Here is a 20,896-nt window from a genome sequence, read left to right on the forward strand (position 1 = left end):
TCAATCTTGGCAGGTGGGGGCCTGCTTAACAGTATGGTTGCTAATTTTTCTGATGACACAAAGATAGGTAGGGAAGTAAGTTCTGAGGAGGACATAAGGAGGCTACAAAGGAATACAGATAGGTTAAGTGAGTGGGAAAAGATCTGACAAATTGAGTATAATGTGAGAAAATGTGAAATTGTCCATTTTAGCAGGAAGAATAAAAAAGAAGCATATTATCTCAATGTTAAGAGATTGCAGAGCTCTGAGATGCAGAGGGGTCCGGGTGCCCTAGTGCATGAATCACAAAAGGTTAGTATGCAGGTACAGCAAGTAATTTGGAAAGCTAATAGAATGTTATCATTTATTGCGAGGGGAATTGAATACAAAAGTAGGGAGGTTACGTTTCAGTTATTCAGGGCATTGGTGAGACCACATCTGGAGTACTGTGTACAGTATTGGTCTCCTTATTTAAGGAAGGATGTAAATTTGTTAGAAGCAGTTCAGAGAAAGTTTACTAGACTAATACCTGAATGGGCGGGTTGTCTTATGAGGAAAGGTTGGACAGGCTAGGCTTGTATCTGCTGGAGTTTAGAAGGGTAAGTGGTGACTTGATTGAAACATATAAGATGCTGTGGGGTCTTGACAGGGTGGATGTGGAAAGGATGTTTCCCCTTGTGGGAGAATCTAGAACTAGAGGTCACTGTTTAAAAATAAGGGGTCGCCCATTTAAGGCAGAAATGAGGAGAAATTTTTTCTCTCTGAAGGTCATGAGTCTTTGGAATTCTCTTCCTCAAAAGGTGGTGGAAGCAGTGTCTTTGAATATTTTTAAGGCAGAGGTAAATAGATTCATGATAAGCAAGGAGGTGAAAGGTTATTGGGGGTAGGTGAGTTTGTGGAGTTGAGGTTACAATCAGATCAGCCATGATCTTGTTGAATAGCAGAGCAGGCTCAAGGGGCCGAGTGGCCTACTCCTGCTCCTAATTCGTATGTTCGTATGTATGGACTGCACTCCTTCAGGGTATCATCACTCCCAGCAGTCTCCAATGCTGAGTACTGGTTTGAGAGTCGCAGACGCCCTGAAGACTCCTGTACCTCATGCCTCTTCCTACTCTTCCAGATGACCACCCGCACACTATCCTGAATTCCTACTGCCTGTGGGGTCACCACCTTCTGAAACGTACGATCCAGGAAACTCTCCTGCTCCCTGATACTCCGCAGTGACTCCAGCTGCTCCCAAGCTTGGAAGTCCTGAGTTCAAGCTGAAGCAGCTGAAAACACTTCCTATACTTGGTCCCCAGGACACATGAAGTGTCCTGAAGTTCCCACATAGTGTAGGTCACAGCTGCCTATCCATGAACTACAAAAACCCCTCTATTCCCTTTTCTTTAACAGTCTGATTAGTACCACGTTTAAACTATCAATTTTAATTATATTTGTAGTCCTGCTCTGCGTTTGTACTCTCCCTTACTGCTCCATTCCCTGATTGAATCTTTTTAATTTCCCAGCTCCTAATTTGAACCAATACCCTCCCTGCTGGTCTTGCTCTCTCAGTCTCTTTCTCACTCTCTGTCTCTCTCTCTCTCTCTCTCTCTCAGTCTCTTTCTCACTCTCTGTCTCTGTCTCTCTCTCTCTCTCTCTCTCTCAGTCTCTTTCTCTCTCTCTGTCTCTCTCTCTCTCTCTCTCTCAGTCTCTTTCTCACTCTCTGTCTCTCTCTCTCTCGCTCTCTCTCTCTGTCTCTCTCTCTCTCTGTCTATGATAAATTATAAAATCCAGCTGAGTTTTTAGTTTTTATACTAACAAATTGATCAAGTCTTATTTTATAATTGATTAATTTAGATTAAATTGAAAGTTTGCCAGTATACCCGCCCTAGACAGCTTTCTGTTTCCTGTATTCTCTGTTATTTGTGACATCAGCCTGATGTCAATTTTCGATTTCTGATTTGGCTCCAAATCCCCCTCCTCTCCCGAAATCCCCGCTCCTCTTCCCAATCCCCCCTCCTCTCCCGAAATCCCCGCTCCTCTTCCCAATCCCCCCTCCTCTCCCAGAATCCCCGCTCCTCTTCTCAATCCCCTCTCCTCTCCCAGAATCCCCGCTCCTCTTCTCAATCCCCTCTCCTCTCCCAGAATCCCCGCTCCTCTTCCCAATCCGCTCTCCTCTCCCGAAATCCCTGCTCCTCTTCCCAATCCCCTCTCCTCTCCCCGAATTCCCGCTCCTCTCCCTGAATTCCCGCTTCTCTCCCGAAATCCCCACTCCTCTCCCAAATCCCCTCTCCTCTCCCCGAAATCCCGCTCCTCTCCCAATCCCCTCTCCTCTCCCCAAAATCCTGCTCATCTCCTGAAATCCCGCTGCTCTCCCGAAATCCCGCTGCTCTCCCTGAATCCCTGCTCCTCTCCCTGAATCCCCGCTCCTCTCCCGAAATCCCGCTCCTCTCCCCGAATCCCCGCTCCTCTCCTGAATCCCTGCTCCTCTCCTGAATCCCCGCTCCTCTACCGAATCCCCGCTCCTCTCCCAAATCCCCTCTTCTCTCCCAATCCCCTCTCCTCTCCCAATCCCCTCTCCTCTCCCAATCCCCTCTCCTCTCCCCGAAATCCTGCTCCTCTCCCGAAATCCTGCTCCTCTCCCGAAATCCCGCTCCTCTCCCCGAATCCCTGCTCCTCTCCCTGAATCCCGCTCCTCTCCCAAATCCCCGCTCCTCTCCTGAAGTTGAGTGAGTGGACTAATGCATGGCAGATGCAGTATAATGTGGATAAATGTGAGGTTATCCACTTTGGTAGCAAAAACAGGAAGGCAGATTATTATCTGAATGGCTATAAACTGAGAGAGGGGAATATGCAGCGAGACCTGGGTGTTCTCATACACAGGTCGCTGAAGGTAAGCATGCAGGTCCAACAGGCGGTAAAAAAGGCAAATGGTATGTTGACCTTCATAGCGAGAGGATTCGAGTACAGGAGTAGGGATGTCTTGCTGCAATTATACAGGGCCTTGGTGAGGCCTGGAATATTGTGTGCAGTTTTGGTCTCCTTATCTGAGGAAGGATTGTTCTTGCTTTAGAGGGAGTGCAGCGAAGGTTTACCAGACTGATTCCTGGGATGGCAGGACTGACGTATGAGGGGAGATTGAGTCGGTTAGGATTATATTCGCTGGAGTTCAGAAGAGTGAGGGAGGATCATTGCATCCTCATTGGCTACAGGTGAGGTCCCAGAGGACCGGAGAATAGCCAATGTTGTTCCTTTGTTTAAGAAGGGTAGCAAGGATAATCCAGGAAATTATAGGCCGGTGAGCCTTACGTCATAAGTAGGGAAATTATTAGAGAGGATTCTTCGGGACAGGATTTACTCCCATTTGGAAACAAATGGACTTATTAGCGAGAGGCAGCATGGTTTTGTGAAGGGGAGGTCGTGTCTCACTAACTTGATTGAGTTTTTTGAGGAAGTGACAAAGACGATTGATGAAGGAAGGGCAGTGGATGTTATCTATATGGACTTCAGTAAAGCCTTTGACAAGGTCCGTCATGGCAGACTGGTACAAAAGGTGAAGTCACATGGGATCAGAGGTGAGCTGGCAAGATGGATGCAGAACTGGCTCGGTCATAGAAGACAGAGGGTAGGAGTGGAAGGGTGCTTTTCTGAATGGAGGGATGTGACTAGTGGTGTTCCACAGGGATCAGTGCTGGGACCTTTGTTGTTTGTAGTATATATAAATGATTTGGAGGAAAATGTAGCTGGTCTGATTAGTAAGTTTGCGGATGACACAAAGGTTGGTGGAGTTGCGGACAGTGATGAGGATTGTCAGAGGATACAGCAGGATATAGATCGGTTGGAGACTTGGGCGTAGAAATGGCAGATGGAGTTTAATCCGGACAAATGTGAGATAATGCATTTTGGAAGGTCTAATGCAGGTGGGAAGTATACAGTAAATGGCAGAACCCTTAGGAGTATTGACAGGCAGAGAGATCTGGGTGTACAGGTCCACAGGTCACTGAAAGTGGCAACGCAGGTGGATAAGGTAGTCAAGAAGGCATTCGGCATGCTTGCCTTCATCGGTCGGGGCATAGAGTATAAAAATTGGCAAGTCATGTTGCAGCTGTACAGAACTTTAGTTCGGCCACACTTAGAATATTGCGTGCAATTCTGGTCGCCACACTACCAGAAGGACGTGGAAGCTTTGGAGAGGGTACAGAAGAGGTTTACCAGGATGTTGCCTGGTCTGGAGGGCATTAGCTATGAGGAGAGGTTGGATAAACTCGGATTGTTTTCACTGGAACGACGGAGGTGGAGGGGCGACATGATAGAGGTTTACAAAGTTATAAGCAGCATGGACAGAGTGGATAGTCAGAAGCTTTTTCCCAGGGTGGAAGAGTCAGTTACTAAGGGACATAGGTTTAAGGTGAGATGGGCAAAGTTTAGAGGGGATGTGCGAGGCAAGTTCTTTCCACAGAGGGTGGTGAGTGCCTGGAACTTGTTGCCGGGGGAGGTGGTGGAAGCAGGTACGATAGCGACGTTTAAGAGGCATCTTGACAAATATATGAATAGGATGGGAATAGAGGGATACGGTCCCCGGAAGTGCAGAAGGTGTTAGTTTAGACAGGCTTGGAGGGCCGAATGGCCTGTTCCTGTGCTGTACTGTTCTTCGCTCTTTGTTCTTTGATCTCATAGAAACCTATAAAATTCTAACAGGACTTGACAGGGTAGATGCAGGAAGGATGTTCCCGATGGTGGGGGAGTCCAGAACCAGGGGTCATAGTCTAAGGATACGGGGTAAACCTTTCAGGACTGAGATGAGGAGAAATTTCTTCACCCAGGGAGTGATGCGCCTGTGGAATTCACTACCACAGAAAGCAGTTGAGGCCAAAACATTGTATGTTTTCAAGAAGGAGTTAGATATCGCTCTTGGGTCTAAAGGGATCAAAGGATATGGGCGGAAAGCGGGAACAGGTTACTGAGTTGGATGATCAGCCATGATCATAATGAATGGTGGAGCAGGCTCGATGGGCCGAATAGCCTACTCCTGCTCCTATTTTCTATGTTTCTATGTGTGAGGAGGAAGGAGGTATTGAATTGTGAGGAGGGTAGTGAGTTGTGAGGAGGGAGGAGGGCAGTGTGTTGTGAGGAGGGGAGGGTAGTGAGTTGTGAGGAGAGAGGAGGGTAGTGAGTTGTGAGGATGGAGTGAGTGAGTTGTGAGGAGGGGAGGGTAGTGTGTTGTGAGGAGGGGAGGGTAGTGAGTTGTGAGGAGGGGAGGGAGTGAGTTGTGAGGAGGGTAGTGAGTTGTGAGGAGGGGAGGGTAGTGAGTTGTGAGGAGGGGAGGGTAGTGAGTTGTGAGGAGGGAGGGAGTGAGTTGTGAGGAGGGTAATGAGTTGTGAGGAGAGAGGAGGGTAGTGAGTTGTGGGGAGGGAGGGAAGAGGGAGGAGGGCAGGCCGTTTCCTCTGGGACAGACAGACCTCACTATGACACTAGTGTTCTGACCTTTCTTTCGACAGGCGTTTTCGGAGGCGAAGAGCGAGTGTAAAGAGAGCCAGGAGTTCAGCTCCAAGGTAAATGGGGAAGGTGGAGGATGATTGATCATTCTCCCCATTCCCCACAGAGCCCTCCCAACAGGACCTCCTCTCCTCAGAGCCTCCTCCCCACACAGCCCCCTCCTCACACAGCCTCCTCCTCACACAGCCTCCTCCTCACAGAGCCTCCTCCCCATAGGGCCCCCTCCCCACAGGGTCCCCTCCCCACTCAACCCTCCTCACTGAGCTCTCTCCCCACTGAGCCCTCTCCACAAACACCACTCGGAAACTATTCTATCTCTGCCGGTTGGCTGAGGCTTTTGGAAGGTGTCCCGAGCTGCAACCAGTGCTGGGCAGTGTCTATTACCCTCCCATTTCAACCCAGAACAGTGGAACGCGGACAAGCTGAGCACAAGCAGGTTTCCCCAGCTCTACCTGTACAGAATCTAGGTGCCCACTCTCCCTGGGATATACCCATGCAAAGGTCAGGAGGAAGGGGTTGGGGTTCCTGTTATGGGCGTGAGGTCCCCGATCGTAGAGGTATCTGAGGGAATCACCCTCCTCCCTCTCCCTGCCCCCCAAACCCTCAGCACAAGGCTGATGGAGAACTCAAGCTCAAAACCAATTTCACAGCCTTGACTCAAGCAGCACTTGCTCAACAATAACCTGCTCAGTGACGCTCAGTTTGGGTTCCGCCAGGGTCACTCAGCTCATGACCTCATTATAGCCTTGGTTCAAACATGGACTGAAGAGCTGAATTCAAGAGGTGAGGTGAGAGTGACTGCCCTTGACATCAAGGAAGCATTTGCTCGAATATGGCATCAAGGAGCCCGAGCAAAACTGATGTCAATGGGAATCAGGAGAAAAACTGTCCACTGATTCGAGTCGTACCTGGCACAAAGGAAGATAGTTGTGGTTGTTGGAGGTCAATCATCTGAGCTCCAGGACATCACTGCAGGAGTTCCTCAGGATAGTGTCCTAGGCCCAACCATCTTCAGCTGCTTCATCAATGACTTTCCTTCAATCATAAGGTCAGAAGTGGGGATGTTCGCTGATGATTGCACAATGTTCAGCACCATTTGTGACTCCTCAGATACTGAAGCAGTCCATGTAGAAATGCAGCAAGACCTGGACAATATCCAGGCTTGGGCTGATAAGTGGCAAGTAACATTCGCGCCACACAAGTGCCAGGCAATGACCATCTCCAATAACAGGGAATCTAACCATCTCCCCTTGACATTCAATGGAATTACCATCGCTGAATCCCCCACTATCAACATCCTAGCGGTTACCATTGACCAGAAACTGAACTGGAGTAGCCATATATGTACCGTGGCTACAAGAGCAGGTTAGAGGCTGGGAATTCTGCAGCAAGTAACTCACCTCCTGACTCCCCAAACCCTGTCCACCATCTACAAGGCACAAGTCAGGAGTGTGATAGAATACTCTCCACTTGCCTGGATGGGTGCAGCTCCAACAACACTCAAGAAGCTTGACACCAGTCAGGACAAAGCAGCCCGCTTGATTGGCACCCCATCTACAAACATTCACTCCCTTCACCACCAACGCACAGTGGCAGCAGTGTGTGCCATCTACAAGATGCACTGCAGCAATGGACCAAGGCTCCTTAGACAGCACCTTCCAAACCCGCGACCTCTACCACCTAGAAGGTCAAGGGCAGTAAATACGTGGGAACACCACCACCTGCAAGTTCCCCTCCAAGTCACACACCATCCTGACTTGGAACTATATCGCCGTTCCTTCACTGTCACTGGGTCAAAATCCTGGAACTCCCTTCCTAACAGCACTGTGGGTGTACCTACCCCAAATGGACTGCAGCGGTTCAAGAAGGCAGCTCACCACCACCTTCTCAAGGGCAATTAGGGTTGGTCGATAAATATTGGCCAAGCCAGCGAAGCCCACATCCCCATAAAAGAGTGAAAAAAACACTCATTCACATTGGTGTGGGACGGGAGTCATGTACAGGCCCAGACTGGGTAAGGACGGCAGGTTTTCTTCCCTGAAGAATGTTAATGAACCAGTTGGGTTTTTCCAACAATCTTGATCTGCTCTGGGTCCCTGTCTGGTCCAGTCCGTAAATTACCCGATTGATTGACCCCTTGCCCTGGTGAGATTTGAACTCATGACCTCTGTGTTGTTGGGCCCCCACCAGAACCGTCATTAATTAGATACTCGGTCCTACTTGGTGTTGGAATCTCTGTGAGAGAATGTGTAACACCCCTTCTCATTCCCGCTCCCCTGACTAATCCCCCTACTCCACCCCACCAATCATTGATCATCCATCACCAATCTCTCTCTCTTCATTTCAGGATGGTGGCAGTGCACCAGCAGCCAAGGTACCGAGCGCACTCAGTCGCCTGTGCGGGCACTGAGGCCCATTTCTCTCTCTGTCAGTTTGAGCTGGTAAAAGGAAATGGTACGGCCCAGTGCCACGGAGAGATGCCAGCCGCCGTCAGCTGTGTCCCTGGACCCATGTTCAGCAATGGGCGCAAGAGGAAGAAGCAGCCCGAGGTGAGAGAGAACGCAGGAGCGGGCTGCGGGAGTGGGGGGGGGGGGGTGGTTGAGGGGAGAGTGGTGGAGGATGTAGGGGAGGGGAGGGAGACCGGGAGTGTGGGGGAGGGGAGGGAGAGGGGGAATGTGGGGGAGGGGAGGGAGAGGGGGAGTGTGGGGAGGGAGGGGAGGTAATGGTGGGTGGGAACAGCAGCATCAAAAAGGGGTGGGGCAGTGTCAGACCCTCCAGCTCACCCAGCGAGAGATGTGACAGTTTTGATGTACTGTCTCCATTGATATCGTTCCAGTTTTCTCTTCTTCCTATCTGCAATTGGCTTTCATCTTCACCTGTTGTCCTCAGTCCCTCATCCTGTCCTGTCTCTGGCTGAGCTGCAAGCAGACACTTCCGACATATAGTACAGGAGCAGGAGCTCTGACCCTCCCTCTGTCCCTCCTTCCAGTCTCCCTCCTCCCATTCTTCTCACCCTCAGTCTCCCCTTTCCTCACTCATTCATTCCCTCAGTCTTCCCCTCCCTCATACTCCCCCTCCCTCAGTCTCCCTCCTCCCATTCTCCTCACCCTCAGTTTCCCCTTTCCTCACTCTCTTTGCGACGTTTAAGAGACATCTTGACAAATACGTGAATAGGATGGGAATAGAGGGATATGGGCCCCGGAAGTGCAGAAGGTGTTAGTTTAGGCAGGCATCAAGATCAGCGCAGGCTTGGAGGGCCGAATGGCCTGTTCCTGTGCTGTACTGTTCTTTGTTCTTTGTTCTCTCACTCCCTCAGTATTCCCCTCCCTCGGTCTTCCCCTCCTTCATACTCGCTCTCCTGTTCTCCTCTCTCTGTCTCCCCTTACCTCATTCTCTCCCTTCCTCAGTCTTCCCCTCCCTCACATTCCCCCTCCTTTAGTCTCCCTCGGCCTCCCCCTCCCTCAGCAACAGTTATATATCGCTTTGAATCAGTAAAACCATCCCAATGAATGATAATCAACCGAGATTGACACTGAGCCACAGAGTGAGATGTTAGGTGATATTACGCCCAATGACCAAAATCTTGGTCATAGAGGTAGGTTTTAAGGAGTGTCTTAAAGGTGGAAAGTGAGGTGGAGAGGCAGAGAGGTGTAGGGAGGGTATGGGTATGGAGAGCTTGGGGCCGAGGGAACGGAAGGCACGGTGGAGCAATTAAAATCCGGGATGTACAAGAGGCCAGAATTAGAGGATGGCAGATATCTCGGAGGGTTGAGGGGCTGGAGGAGATTCCAGAGATAGGGAGGGGTGAGGCTATGGAGCAATTTGAAAAGAGGATGAGAATTTTAAAATCAAGAAGCTGCTTGGCTGGGAGCCAATGGAGATCAGCGGGGACAGGCGTGATAACGGAACGGGACTTGGTGCGAGTTACGAAATTGGTAGCAGAGTTTTGGATGAACTCAAGTTTACGGAGAGTGGAATGTGGGAGACCATCCAGGAATGTGTTGGAATAGGTTTCAGCAGATGAGCTGAGACAGGGGTGGAGTAGGGTGATGTTTAGGAGGTGGAACTTGGTGATCAGACTCTCCTCATTCAAGCTCCCCTCCCTCAGTCTCCCCTCCCTCAATGGGTCAGAAGGTAGGTCCACCACCATCTCTCCAGCCTCCCAACTACCCTGCACCCTATACTTCCATCGCTGTGGCTCAGATCTCTGCAGCTAAGGCTCACAGGTGCTGTTTTCTCTCCCTCCACCCCTTGGTTACAGCTGTTTGTGCGTCTGAAGGCGGGTGCAAGGATTGGAGAGGGCCGAGTGGAGATTCTTAAAGGCAACGAGTGGGGCACCATCTGTGATGACCGCTGGAATGTCCTGTCTGCCAGCGTGGTCTGCCGTGAGCTCGGGTTTGGCAGTGCCAAGGAGGCTCTGACCGGGGCACGGATGGGTAAAGGTAAGAGCTGTGTGGGAGGGCCAGATTGTGGGAGGGGGGGAGGGATGGAGACGCAACAGCAGGGGAGTGAAGTAACAATGGGGGTGAAGACTCAGAGATACCAGAGAGTGTTACACTGTGTAATGCGTTCTTTATGTTGTCTGATGCAACATAAATGAGATGCTTGGAGTCCAGTTGGTTGGAGATCTCAAACAGGTTTATTACAGCTAATCTATTATTTTTTTTTAAATTCATTCATAGGATGTGGGCATCGCTGGCCAGGCCAGCATTTATTGCCCATCCCTAATTGCCCTTGAGAAGGTGGTGGTGAGCTGCCTTCTTGAACCACTGCAGTCCATGTGGGGTAGGTACACCCACAGTGCTGTTAGGAAGGGAGTTCCAGGATTTTGACCCAGTGACAGTGAAGGAACGGTGATATAGTTCCAAGTCAGGGTGGTGTGTGACTTGGAGGGGAACTTGCAGGTGGTGGTGTTCCCATGTATTTGCTGCCCTTGTCCTTCTAGTTGGTAGAGGTCGCGGGTTTGGAAGGCGCTGTCGAAGGAGCCTTGGTGCATTGCTGCAGTGCATCTTGTAGATGGTACACACTGCTGCCACTGTGCGTCGGTGGTGGAGGGAGTGAATGTTTGTAGATGGGGTGCCAATCAAGCGGGCCGCTTTGTCCTGGATGGTGTCGAGCTTCTTGAGTGTTGTTGGAGCTGCACCCATCCAGGCAAGTGGACAGTATTCCATCACACTCCTGACTTGTGCCTTGTAGATGGTGGACAGGCTTTGGGGAGTCAGGAGGTGAGTTACTCACCTCAGGATTCCTAGCCTCTGACCTGCTCTTGTAGCCACGGTATTTATTTGGCTACTCCAGTTCAGTTTTCGGTCAATGGTAGCCCCTAGGATGTTGATAGTGGGGGATTCAGCGATGGTAATGCCGTTGAATGTCAAGGGGAGATGGTTAGATTCTCTTTTGTTGGAGATGGTCATTGCCTGGCACTTGTGTGGCGTGAATGTTACTTGCCACTTATCAGCCCAAGCCTGGATATTGTCCAGGTCTTGCTGCATTTCTATACGGACTGTTTCAGTACCTGAGGAGACAGTACAGAGCAAACTATTTACAGGACCTTATTCTGGGTGTTACAGTTTCAGAGTGACTCATGCTTGTAGACACATGACTGCATCCTGATACTTGGCTCATTAGCATACTAAGATCTGAAAGGGACATGTCTCTTATAGACACTCATACAACATCCCCTTTCTTTCCATAGCAAAGTCTTGAATGCTAAAAGTAAAAATATGTAACATTAAATAACATCAAAATTATTTACACATGGATAGAGATCATGGAATTTACACATGCAGAAGCTCAAGTGTCCGTATATCGTCTCGCTGGTTTGACAACTCTCGCTCAGGGAGTTTGTGTCTCATCTAATGGTGTTTTTCCTGAGGTTTCTCCCTCTCTGCATTCAGTTTCTGTTGCTCTGCCTTCAGCCTGCTAATATACTCTTGTTTTTCTCAAGATGACAACCTTTGAGGCCTTGTCATTCTTGGAAATTTCTGGCGCATCATCTCAAAGAACCAATCAACATTGCTTCAACTCATTCCTCCTCTGCCTCTGCGTGTCCATCACCTCTCCTCACCCTTCATGTCTGAAGACCTGGGGTTCAAGGTCGAAGACCTGTTGCGGAGAGAAGTACTTGGCCTCATTGTGGTACCTGGCTCGTTGTGGTGTTGGCGGTTCTCTCGAGAGCAGAAGTGAAGGCATAATTGTGCTGTTAATGTTTCAGGTCAGTGACCTTTCATCAGAACTGATAAAAGGTCACAAACCTGAAATGTTAACTCTGCTCCTCTCTCCACAGATGGTGCCTGACCTGCTGAGTATTTCCAGCACTTTGTTTTTATTTCAGATTTCCAGCATCCGCAGTATTTTGCTTTTGTTATAGTTGTGTTTTTGCTGGATTTCGAACAGATCTAGCAATGCAAAACTGGGCATCCATGAGGCACTGTGGGCCATCAGCCGCAGAATTGTACTCAACTAAATCTGTAACCTCATGGCCCGGCATATCCCCCACTCTAACATAACCATTAAGCTGAGGGACCAACCCTGGTGCAATGAAGAGTGCAGGAGGGCATACCAGGAACAGCACCAGGCATACCTCAAAATGAGGTGTCAACCTGGTGAAGCTACAACACAGGACTACTTGTGTGCCAAACAGCATAAGCAGCATGTGATAGACAGAGCTAAGCGATCCCATAATGAACAGACCAGATCTAAGCTCTGCAGTCCTGCCACATCCAGTCATGAATGGTGGTGGACAGTTAAACAACTAACAGGAGGAGGTGGCTCCACAAATATCCCCATCCTCAATGATGGGGGAGTCCGGCACATCAGTGCGAATGATAAGGCTGAAGCATTTGCAACAATCTTCAGCCAGAAGTGCCGAGTTGATGATCCATCTCGACCTCTTCCTGAAGTCCCCAACATCACAGATGCCAGACTTCAGCCAGGAAATAATATTTAAAAATATTTCCAGACTACACCATTTGATGTTGACCAGAGTCTGCGAGTGGGTTCCGGTCCTTGGAGATTTCCCCTTGGGAATCCCCACTGCCAGTCATTGTTTCTCAGTAATGACATCAATTTCTTCTAAGTCGCTGGAGTGCGAGGAAACACTGCCTGTTGACAAAGAACATACACCACCTATGTTTGGATCCTCATTCTCTTGGTGTGGTGTCTTTGAGAAGGGGCTGATACTTTCCAAACCAGAACCACTGAGATCCTGGAGGAACTGTGACTCAATGCGGGTACCCTTGGTGACCTTGGTTACAATGCTGAGGTCCTTACATGCTAGTAGTCCTGCCACTGCTGGTCTGCTTGTGTCTACCAGGTAGAATATTTGTGGTTTCCATGCCGACTCGCCATATCTGCATTTGTTAGTGTGCCACGACAAGGAATGGGTGACCCATTGTATGCAGATAACTTGGCAGTTGTTGGTTGTATCATTGATTTCCAACAACACAGGCACATGTCTTTCAGGATTCGGACTGGTAAGATATTTGCACTTGCGCCGGTGTCAATCTTGACCCTGACTGTGTATGTTTGCCAGCTTTCTTGGGGCATGTGATGCTAATAGTGGCAGAACCTTCCAGTTGTTTGACTTCATCAACATGGTGTGTCAGGTTCACAATGTGAAATACCTGCTCGTCTTCTGGCTGAGATTTTGCTGTGCACTTTGTGTATTGGCTTGTGTTTGTGCAGGTCTCTAGCACTCTCCTTGCTGCTGTTGCCCTGTTGCTGCACTTGTGTCCTGCTGCGGCTTCTGGCCACATCTTTGGAGCCATAATTCCTGCATAGGTGGGCCCAGTGTTGATTTGCACTGCATGCCTTGCACAAGTCACGAAATGTAGGACAATTTCACGTTGAGTGGGACCAACCACACTTACCACACAGCTTGCTTGTTCTTTTCAACCTGGTTATCGTGCCAATATTGTTGGCTGCACTAGTGCTTACAGATATTGTTGTCATATTTCTTGCCATCTTCTAGCAGTGCATCAATGCTGTGACTTTTCTTTTCCCCAAAGAGGTCTTTCTGAAACGCCTCAATGGATGTTGATACAATCACCAGCTCCATTATTTGGTCTGACAGCTCAGCTTCTGAAAAATCACAGTTGTTGCCCTTGCTACAGCATCTACTGATGAACTTCAGCTGTGCTGAAGGAGGGCACTATGGAGGACTCGAGCTGTGAGGCAATATGGGCAGAACTCAGAAATAGGAAGGGTGCGGTAACAATGTTGGGGCTGTACTACAGGCCTCCCAACAGCAAGCGTGAGATAGAGGTACAAATATGGAAACAGATTATGGAAAGATGTAGGAGCAACAGGGTGGTGGTGATAGGAGATTTTAATTTTCCCAACATTGACTGGGATTCACTTAGTGTTAGAGGTCTAGATGGAGCAGAATTTGTAAGGAGCATCCAGGAGGGTTTTCTAGAGCAGTATGTAAATAGTCCAACTCGGGAAGGGGCCATACTGGACCTGGTGTTGGGGAATGAGCCCGGCCAGGTGGTTGAAGTTTCAGTAGGGGACTACTTTGGGAATAGTGATCACAATTCCGTAAGTTTTAGAATACTCATGGACAAAGACGAGAGTGGTCCCAAAGGAAGAGTGCTAAATTGGGGGAAGGCCAACTATACCAAAATTCGGCAGGAGCTGGGGGATGTAGATTGGGAGCAGCTGTTTGAAGGTAAATCCACATTTGATATGTGGGAGGCTTTTAAAGAGAGGTTGATTAGCGTGCAGGAGAGACATGTTCCTGTGAAAATGAGGGGTAGAAATGGCAAGATTAGGGAACCATGGATGACAGGTGAAATTGTGAGACTAGCTAAGAGGAAAAAGGAAGCATACATAAGGTCTAGGCGGCTGATGAAAGACGAAGCTTTGAAAGAATATCGGGAATGTAGGACCAATCTGAAACGAGGAATTAAGAGGGCTAAAAGGGGTCATGAAATATCTTTAGCAAACAGGGTTAAGGAAAATCCCAAAACTTTTTATTCATATATAAGGAGCAAGAAGGTAACTAGAGAAAGGATTGGCCCACTCAAGGACAAAGGAGGAAAGTTATGCGTGGAGTCAGAGAAAATGGGTGAGATTCTAAATGAGTACTTTGCATCGGTATTCACCGAGGAGAGGGACATGACGGATGTTGAGGTTAGGGACAGATGTTTGATTACTCTAGGTCAAGTCGGCATAAGGAGGGAGGAAGTGTTGGGTATTCTAAAAGGCATTAAGGTGGACAAGTCCCCAGGTCTGGATGGGATCTATCCCAGGTTACTGTGGGAAGCGAGAGAGGAAATAGTTGGGGCCTTAACAGATATCTTTGCAACATCCTTAAACACGGGTGAGGTCCCGGAGGACTGGAGAATTGCTAATGTTGTCCCCTTGTTTAAGAAGGGTAGCAGGGATAATCCAGGTAATTATAGACCGGTGAGCCTGACGTCAGTGGTAGGGAAGCTGCTGGAGAAGATACTGAGGGATAGGATCTATTCCCATTTGGAAGAAAATGGGCTTATCAGTGATAGGCAACATGGTTTTGTGCAGGGAAGGTCATGTCTTACCAACTTAATAGAATTCTTTGAGGAAGTGACAAAGTTGATTGATGAGGGAAGGACTGTAGATGTCGTATACATGGACTTCAGTAAGGTGGTTGATAAGGTTCCCCATGGTAGGCTGATGGAGAAAGTGAAGGCGCATGGGGTCCAAGGTGTACTAGCTAGATGGATAAAGAACTGGCTGGGCAACAGGAGACAGAGAGTAGTAGTGGAAGGGAGTTTCTCTAAATGGAGACGTGTGACCAGTGGTGTTCCACAGGGATCCTTGCTGGGACCACTGTTGTTTGTGATATACATAAATGATTTGGAGGAAAGTATAGGTGGTCTGATTAGCAAGTTTGCAGACGACACTAAGATTGGTGGAGTAACAGATAGTGAAGGGGACTGTCAGAGAATACAGCAGAATATAGATAGACTGGAGAGTTGGGCAGAGAAATGGCAGATGGAGTTCAATCAGGGCAAATGCGAGGTGATGCATTTTGGAAGATCCAATTCAAGAGTGAACTATACAGTAAATGGAAAAGTCCTGGGGAAAATTCATGTACAGAGAGATTTAGGTGTTCCCTGAAGGTGGCAACGCAGGTCAATAGAGTGGTCAAGAAGGCATATGGCATGCTTTCCTTCATCGGACCGGGTATTGAGTACAAGAGTTGGCAGGTCATGTTACAGTTGTATAGGACTTTGGTTCAGCCACATTTGGAATACTGCGTGCAGTTCTGGTCGCCACATTACCAAAAGGATGTGGATGCTTTGGAGAGGGTGCAGAGGACGTTCACCAGGATGTTGCCTGGTATGGAGGGCGCTAGCTATGAAGAGAGGTTGAGTAGATTAGGATTATTTTCATTAGAAAGACGGAGGTTGAGGGGGGACCTGATTGAGGTGTACAAAATCATGAGAGGTATAGACAGGGTGGATAGCAAGAAGCTTTTTCTCAGAGTGGGGGATTCAATTACAAGGGGACACGAGTTCAAAGTGAAAGGGGAAAAGTTTAGGGGGGATCTGCGTGGAAAGTTCTTTATGCAGAGGGTGGTGGGTGCATGGAACGCATTGCCAGCGGAGGTGGTAGACGCGGGCACGATAGCTCTTTTAAGATGTATCTAGACAGATACATGAATGGGCAGGAAGTAAAGAGATACAGACCCTTAGAAAATAGGCGACAGGTTTAGATAGAGGATTTGGAGCGGCGTAGGCTTGGAGGGCCGAATGGCCTGTTCCTGTGCTGTAATTTTCTTTGTTCTTTGATTCCTGTGGCTGCTGCCGTAGGACATCAATTCCAGGTGGTGAATTCTAACTTTCACTTGTAATCGGAGCTTGTCTTCTAGCACTCTCCAAATCTTTGTGGAATATCTCTGGTCCTCTTCAGATATGCCTAAGGTATTTATTCTGTGCAATCCCTCATTTCCAATTGCTATTAGTATTTTTGCAGCCTGTTTTTCTGATTCTGCAATCACTTGGTCTGTGAAGCCTAACTGCATTCTTTGTTTGAAAAGTTGGAACTTGGATAGGATATCCATGGCCTTCCAGTTCATGCTAGGAAATTTGGTATCTATTTTTCTGCTGTTTTTTGCTCAAAACCTGCTTTAAGACTTGTGCTATGACTCTGCACTGTTTCCCCTTTAAGGAATAGGCTGTTGTTTAGTCTAGCTGCTTGGATTGAGAGGAGCAGGTGTTTGGTGGTGCTCTCTGTTTATCTTGCTTGCACCACTTAAGCCTCTGTTTACACAGCTGTTCAATAGTCAGTTCAATTGCCTTTTTTTGCTAGGGTCTATTTATGCTGTTCACACTTGAGTGGTTTAATGGTATTTATATAGCTGTGGCTGCGTGAATGGAAGCACTTCTTCACACTCAAGTTATTTAATGAATTTTTTTAAAACTTTGGCTGCATGGATGAAGGCTCTGCAGTGATCAGGGTTTTCCCATGCTTTTTGCAATTGGATGTCGATCAGCCTTGGAGAGGAGTCAGGTCTTTTGTTTCTTTTTAAATGGAGTCCTTAGAAAAAAAAATCAAGCTTTTAAGCACTTCAAAGCTTGTTTTTTTAAACCAGTGTTCCTCGACTGTTGGCACAATGACTCACCTGACTTACTTGCAGCCGGTTCTGAGCTCTCTTCTACAGCTTGAGGTAAGTTCTTTTTTGACTGTTTGAGCCAGTAATTTTGTTGACTTTTCTCTCCAGTGGCTCTAGGAATGGGCATTTTACCTGTGGTCTTCAACTTAGACTTTGTCTTCTGACCACAGCTGCCACCATGTAATATGTTCTTTATGTTGTCTGATGCAACATAAATGAGATGCGTGGAGTCCAGTTGGTTGAAGATCTCAAACAAATTTATTACAGTTAAACTATGGTATACAGTACAGAGCAAACTATTTACAGACCCTTACTCTGGGTGTAACAGTTGCAGAGTGACTCAGGCTTGTAGTCATGTGACTGCATCCTGCTACTTGGCTAATTAGAATACTAAGATCGTAAAGGAACATCACTCTTAAAGGCAATCATAAAACACACTGTGGGATATACCCAAGAGTGTTGAACATAGGAATATGAGTAGGCTATTCAGCCTATCGAGCCTGCTCCGCCATTCAAGACAAACATGGCTGATCATCCACTTCTATGCCTTTTTTCCCACACTATTCCCATAATCCTTTATGTCATTGGTATTTAGAAATCTGTCAATCTCTGCTTTAAACATAATCTATGCCTGAGCTTCCGCAGCCCGCTGGGGTAGAGAATTCCAAAGATTCACAACCCTTTGAGGGCGGCACAGTGGTGCAGTCTAACAGTGGTTAGCACCACAGCCTCACAGCTCCAGGGACCCGGGTTCGATTCTGGGTACTGCCTGTGCGGAGTTTGCAAGTTCTCCCTGTGACCGCGTGGGTTTTCGCCGGGTGCTCTGGTTTCCTCCCACAGCCAAAGACTTACAGGTGATAGGTAAATTGGCCATTGTAAATTGCCCCTAGTGTAGGTAGGTGGTGGGGAACATGGGTTACTGTAGGGTTAGTATAAATGGGTGGTTGTTGGTCGGCGCAGACTCGGTGGGCCGAAGGGCCTGTTTCAGTGCTTTATCTCTAAATAAATTAAATAAATAAAGAAATTTCTCCTCATCTGGTCCTAAGTGGCTTCCCCCTTATTTTTAAATTGTATCCCCTGGTTCTAGACTCCCCAACCAGGGGAAACATCTTAGCTGCATCTACCCTGTCTATCCCTTTAAGTATTTTGTAGGTTTCAATGAGATCACCTCTCATTCTTCGAAACTCTAGAGAATACAGGCCCAGTTTTCCCAATCTGTCTTCATAGAACAGTCCCGCCATCCCAGGAACAAGTCTAGTGAACTTTCGTTGCACTCCCTCTATGGCAATAATATCCTTCCTACGGTAAGGGGACCAAAACTGTACACAGTACTCCAGGTGCGGTCTAGCCAAGGTTCCACACAATTGAAGCAAGACTTCACTACTCCTGTACTCAAATCCTCTTGTGATAAAGGCTAACATACCATTAGCCTTCCTGATTGCTTTCTGCACCTGCATGTTAGCTTTCAGTGACTTATTGAAAAGGACACCCAGGTCCTTTTGTACATCTACACTTTCTAATCTCTTTCTTTTGGGCCTCCTTATCTCGAGAGACAATGGATACGCGCCTGGAGGTGGTCAGTGGTTTGTGAAGCAGCGCCTGGAGTGGCTATAAAGGCCAATTCTGGAGTGACAGGCTCTTCCACAGGTGCTGCAGAGAAATTTGTTTGTTGGGGCTGTTGCACAGTTGGCTCTCCCCTTGCGCCTCTGTCTTTTTTCCTGCCAACTACTAAGTCTCTTCAACTCGCCACAATTTAGCCCTGTCTTTATGGCTGCCCGCCAGCTCTGGCGAATGCTGGCAACTGACTCCCACGACTTGTGATCAATGTCACACGATTTCATGTCGCGTTTGCAGACGTCTTTATAACGGAGACATGGACGGCCGGTGGGTCTGATACCAGTGGCGAGCTCGCTGTACAATGTGTCTTTGGGGATCCTGCCATCTTCCATGCGGCTCACATGGCCAAGCCATCTCAAGCGCCGCTGACTCAGTAGTGTGTATAAGCTGGGGGTGTTGGCCGCTTCAAGGACTTCTGTGTTGGAGATATAGTCCTGCCACCTGATGCCAAGTATTCTCCGAAGGCAGCGAAGATGGAATGAATTGAGACGTCGCTCTTGGCTGGCATACGTTGTCCAGGCCTCGCTGCCGTAGAGCAAGGTACTGAGGACACAGGCCTGATACACTCGGACTTTTGTGTTCCGTGTCAGTGCGCCATTTTCCCACACTCTCTTGGCCAGTCTGGACATAGCAGTGGAAGCCTTACCCATGCGCTTGTTGATTTCTGCATCTAGAGACAGGTTACTGGTGATAGTTGAGCCTAGGTAGGTGAACTCTTGAACCACTTCCAGAGCGTGGTCGCCAATATTGATGGATGGAGCATTTCTGACATCCTGCCCCATGATGTTCGTTTTCTTGAGGCTGATGGTTAGGCCAAATTCATTGCAGGCAGACGCAAACCTGTCGATGAGACTCTGCAGGCATTCTTCAGAGTGAGATGTTAAAGCAGCATCGTCAGCAAAGAGGAGTTCTCTGATGAGGACTTTCCGTACTTTGGACTTCGCTCTTAGACGGGCAAGGTTGAACAACCTGCCCCCTGATCTTGTGTGGAGGAAAATTCCTTCTTCAGAGGATTTGAACGCATGTGAAAGCAGCAGGGAGAAGAAAATCCCAAAAAGTGTGGGTGCGAGAACACAGCCCTGTTTCACACCACTCAGGATAGGAAAGGGCTCTGATGAGGAGCCACCATGTTGAATTGTGCCTTTCATATTGTCATGGAATGAGGTGATGATACTTAGTAGCTTTGGTGGACATCCGATCTTTTCTAGTAGTCTGAAGAGACCACGTCTGCTGACGAGGTCAAAGGCTTTGGTGAGATCAATGAAAGCAATGTAGAGGGGCATCTGTTGTTCACGGCATTTCTCCTGTATCTGACGAAGGGAGAACAGCATGTCAATAGTCGATCTCTCTGCACGAAAGCCACACTGTGCCTCAGGGTAGACGCGCTCGGCCAGCTTCTGGAGCCTGTTCAGAGCGACTCGAGCAAAGACTTTCCCCACTATGCTGAGCAGGGAGATTCCACGGTAGTTGTTGCAGTCACCGCGGTCACCTTTGTTTTTATAGAGGGTGATGATGTTGGCATCGCGCATGTCCTGGGGTACTGCTCCCTCGTCCCAGCACAGGCATAGCAGTTCATGTAGTGCTGAGAGTATAGCAGGCTTGGCACTCTTGATTATTTCAGGGGTAATGCTGTCCTTCCCAGGGGCTTTTCCGCTGGCTAGGGAATCAATGGCATCACTGAGTTCCGATTTGGTTGGCTGTATGTCCAGCTCATCCATGACTGGTAGAGGCTGGGCTGCATTGAGGGCAGTCTCAGTGACAGCATTCTCCCTGGAGTACAGTTCTAGGTAGTGCTCAACCCAGCGGTCCATCTGTTTGCATTGGTCAGTGATTATGTCCCCCGATTTAGATTTGAGGGGGGTGATCTTCTTGATGGTTGGCCCAAGAGCTCTCTTCATGCCATCATACATTCCTCTGATGTTTCCGGTGTCTGAGGCCAGCTGAATATGACTGCATAGGTGTTGCCAGTAGTCGTTTGCGCAGCGCCTAGCTGTTCTTTGTGCAGTACTTCTGGCTGCTTTAAGTGCTGCGGATGTTAAATCGCTGGGAGCTTTCTTGTAGTTCAAAAGTGCAATGCGCTTAGCGGCTATGACAGGTTCCAGCTCTTCATTATGAGATTGAAACCAGTCTGCATTTCTCTTCGCACTTTTGCCGTAGGTGGTCAAAGCTGACTCATAGATGGCGTCTCTGATGTGGGCCCACTTGGTCTCAGCATCCCCT

At 48.4% G+C, this 20,896-nt stretch overlaps 1 protein-coding gene across 6 annotated transcripts in view; it reads left to right on the forward strand.

Moving 5' to 3' along the window:
* The window catches only part of LOC137367435 (lysyl oxidase homolog 3B-like), a 218,431-nt gene that overhangs the window by 58,759 nt on the left and 138,776 nt on the right, over positions 1 to 20,896 (forward strand). For 4 of the 6 annotated variants that reach the window (XM_068028647.1, XM_068028646.1, XM_068028644.1 and 1 more), the window contains exons 5-7: positions 5,460 to 5,513; positions 7,805 to 8,006; positions 9,719 to 9,899. In XM_068028647.1, coding sequence (XP_067884748.1) covers positions 5,460 to 5,513; positions 7,805 to 8,006; positions 9,719 to 9,899 — 437 coding nt within the window. The remainder of the gene's footprint in view (positions 1 to 5,459; positions 5,514 to 7,804; positions 8,007 to 9,718; positions 9,900 to 20,896) is intronic. The other 2 variants (XM_068028648.1, XM_068028649.1) reach the window with 1 other exon arrangement.

This window comes from Heterodontus francisci, chromosome 1, assembly GCF_036365525.1.
Source record: "Heterodontus francisci isolate sHetFra1 chromosome 1, sHetFra1.hap1, whole genome shotgun sequence".
NCBI classification, from domain to species: domain Eukaryota; kingdom Metazoa; phylum Chordata; class Chondrichthyes; order Heterodontiformes; family Heterodontidae; genus Heterodontus; species Heterodontus francisci.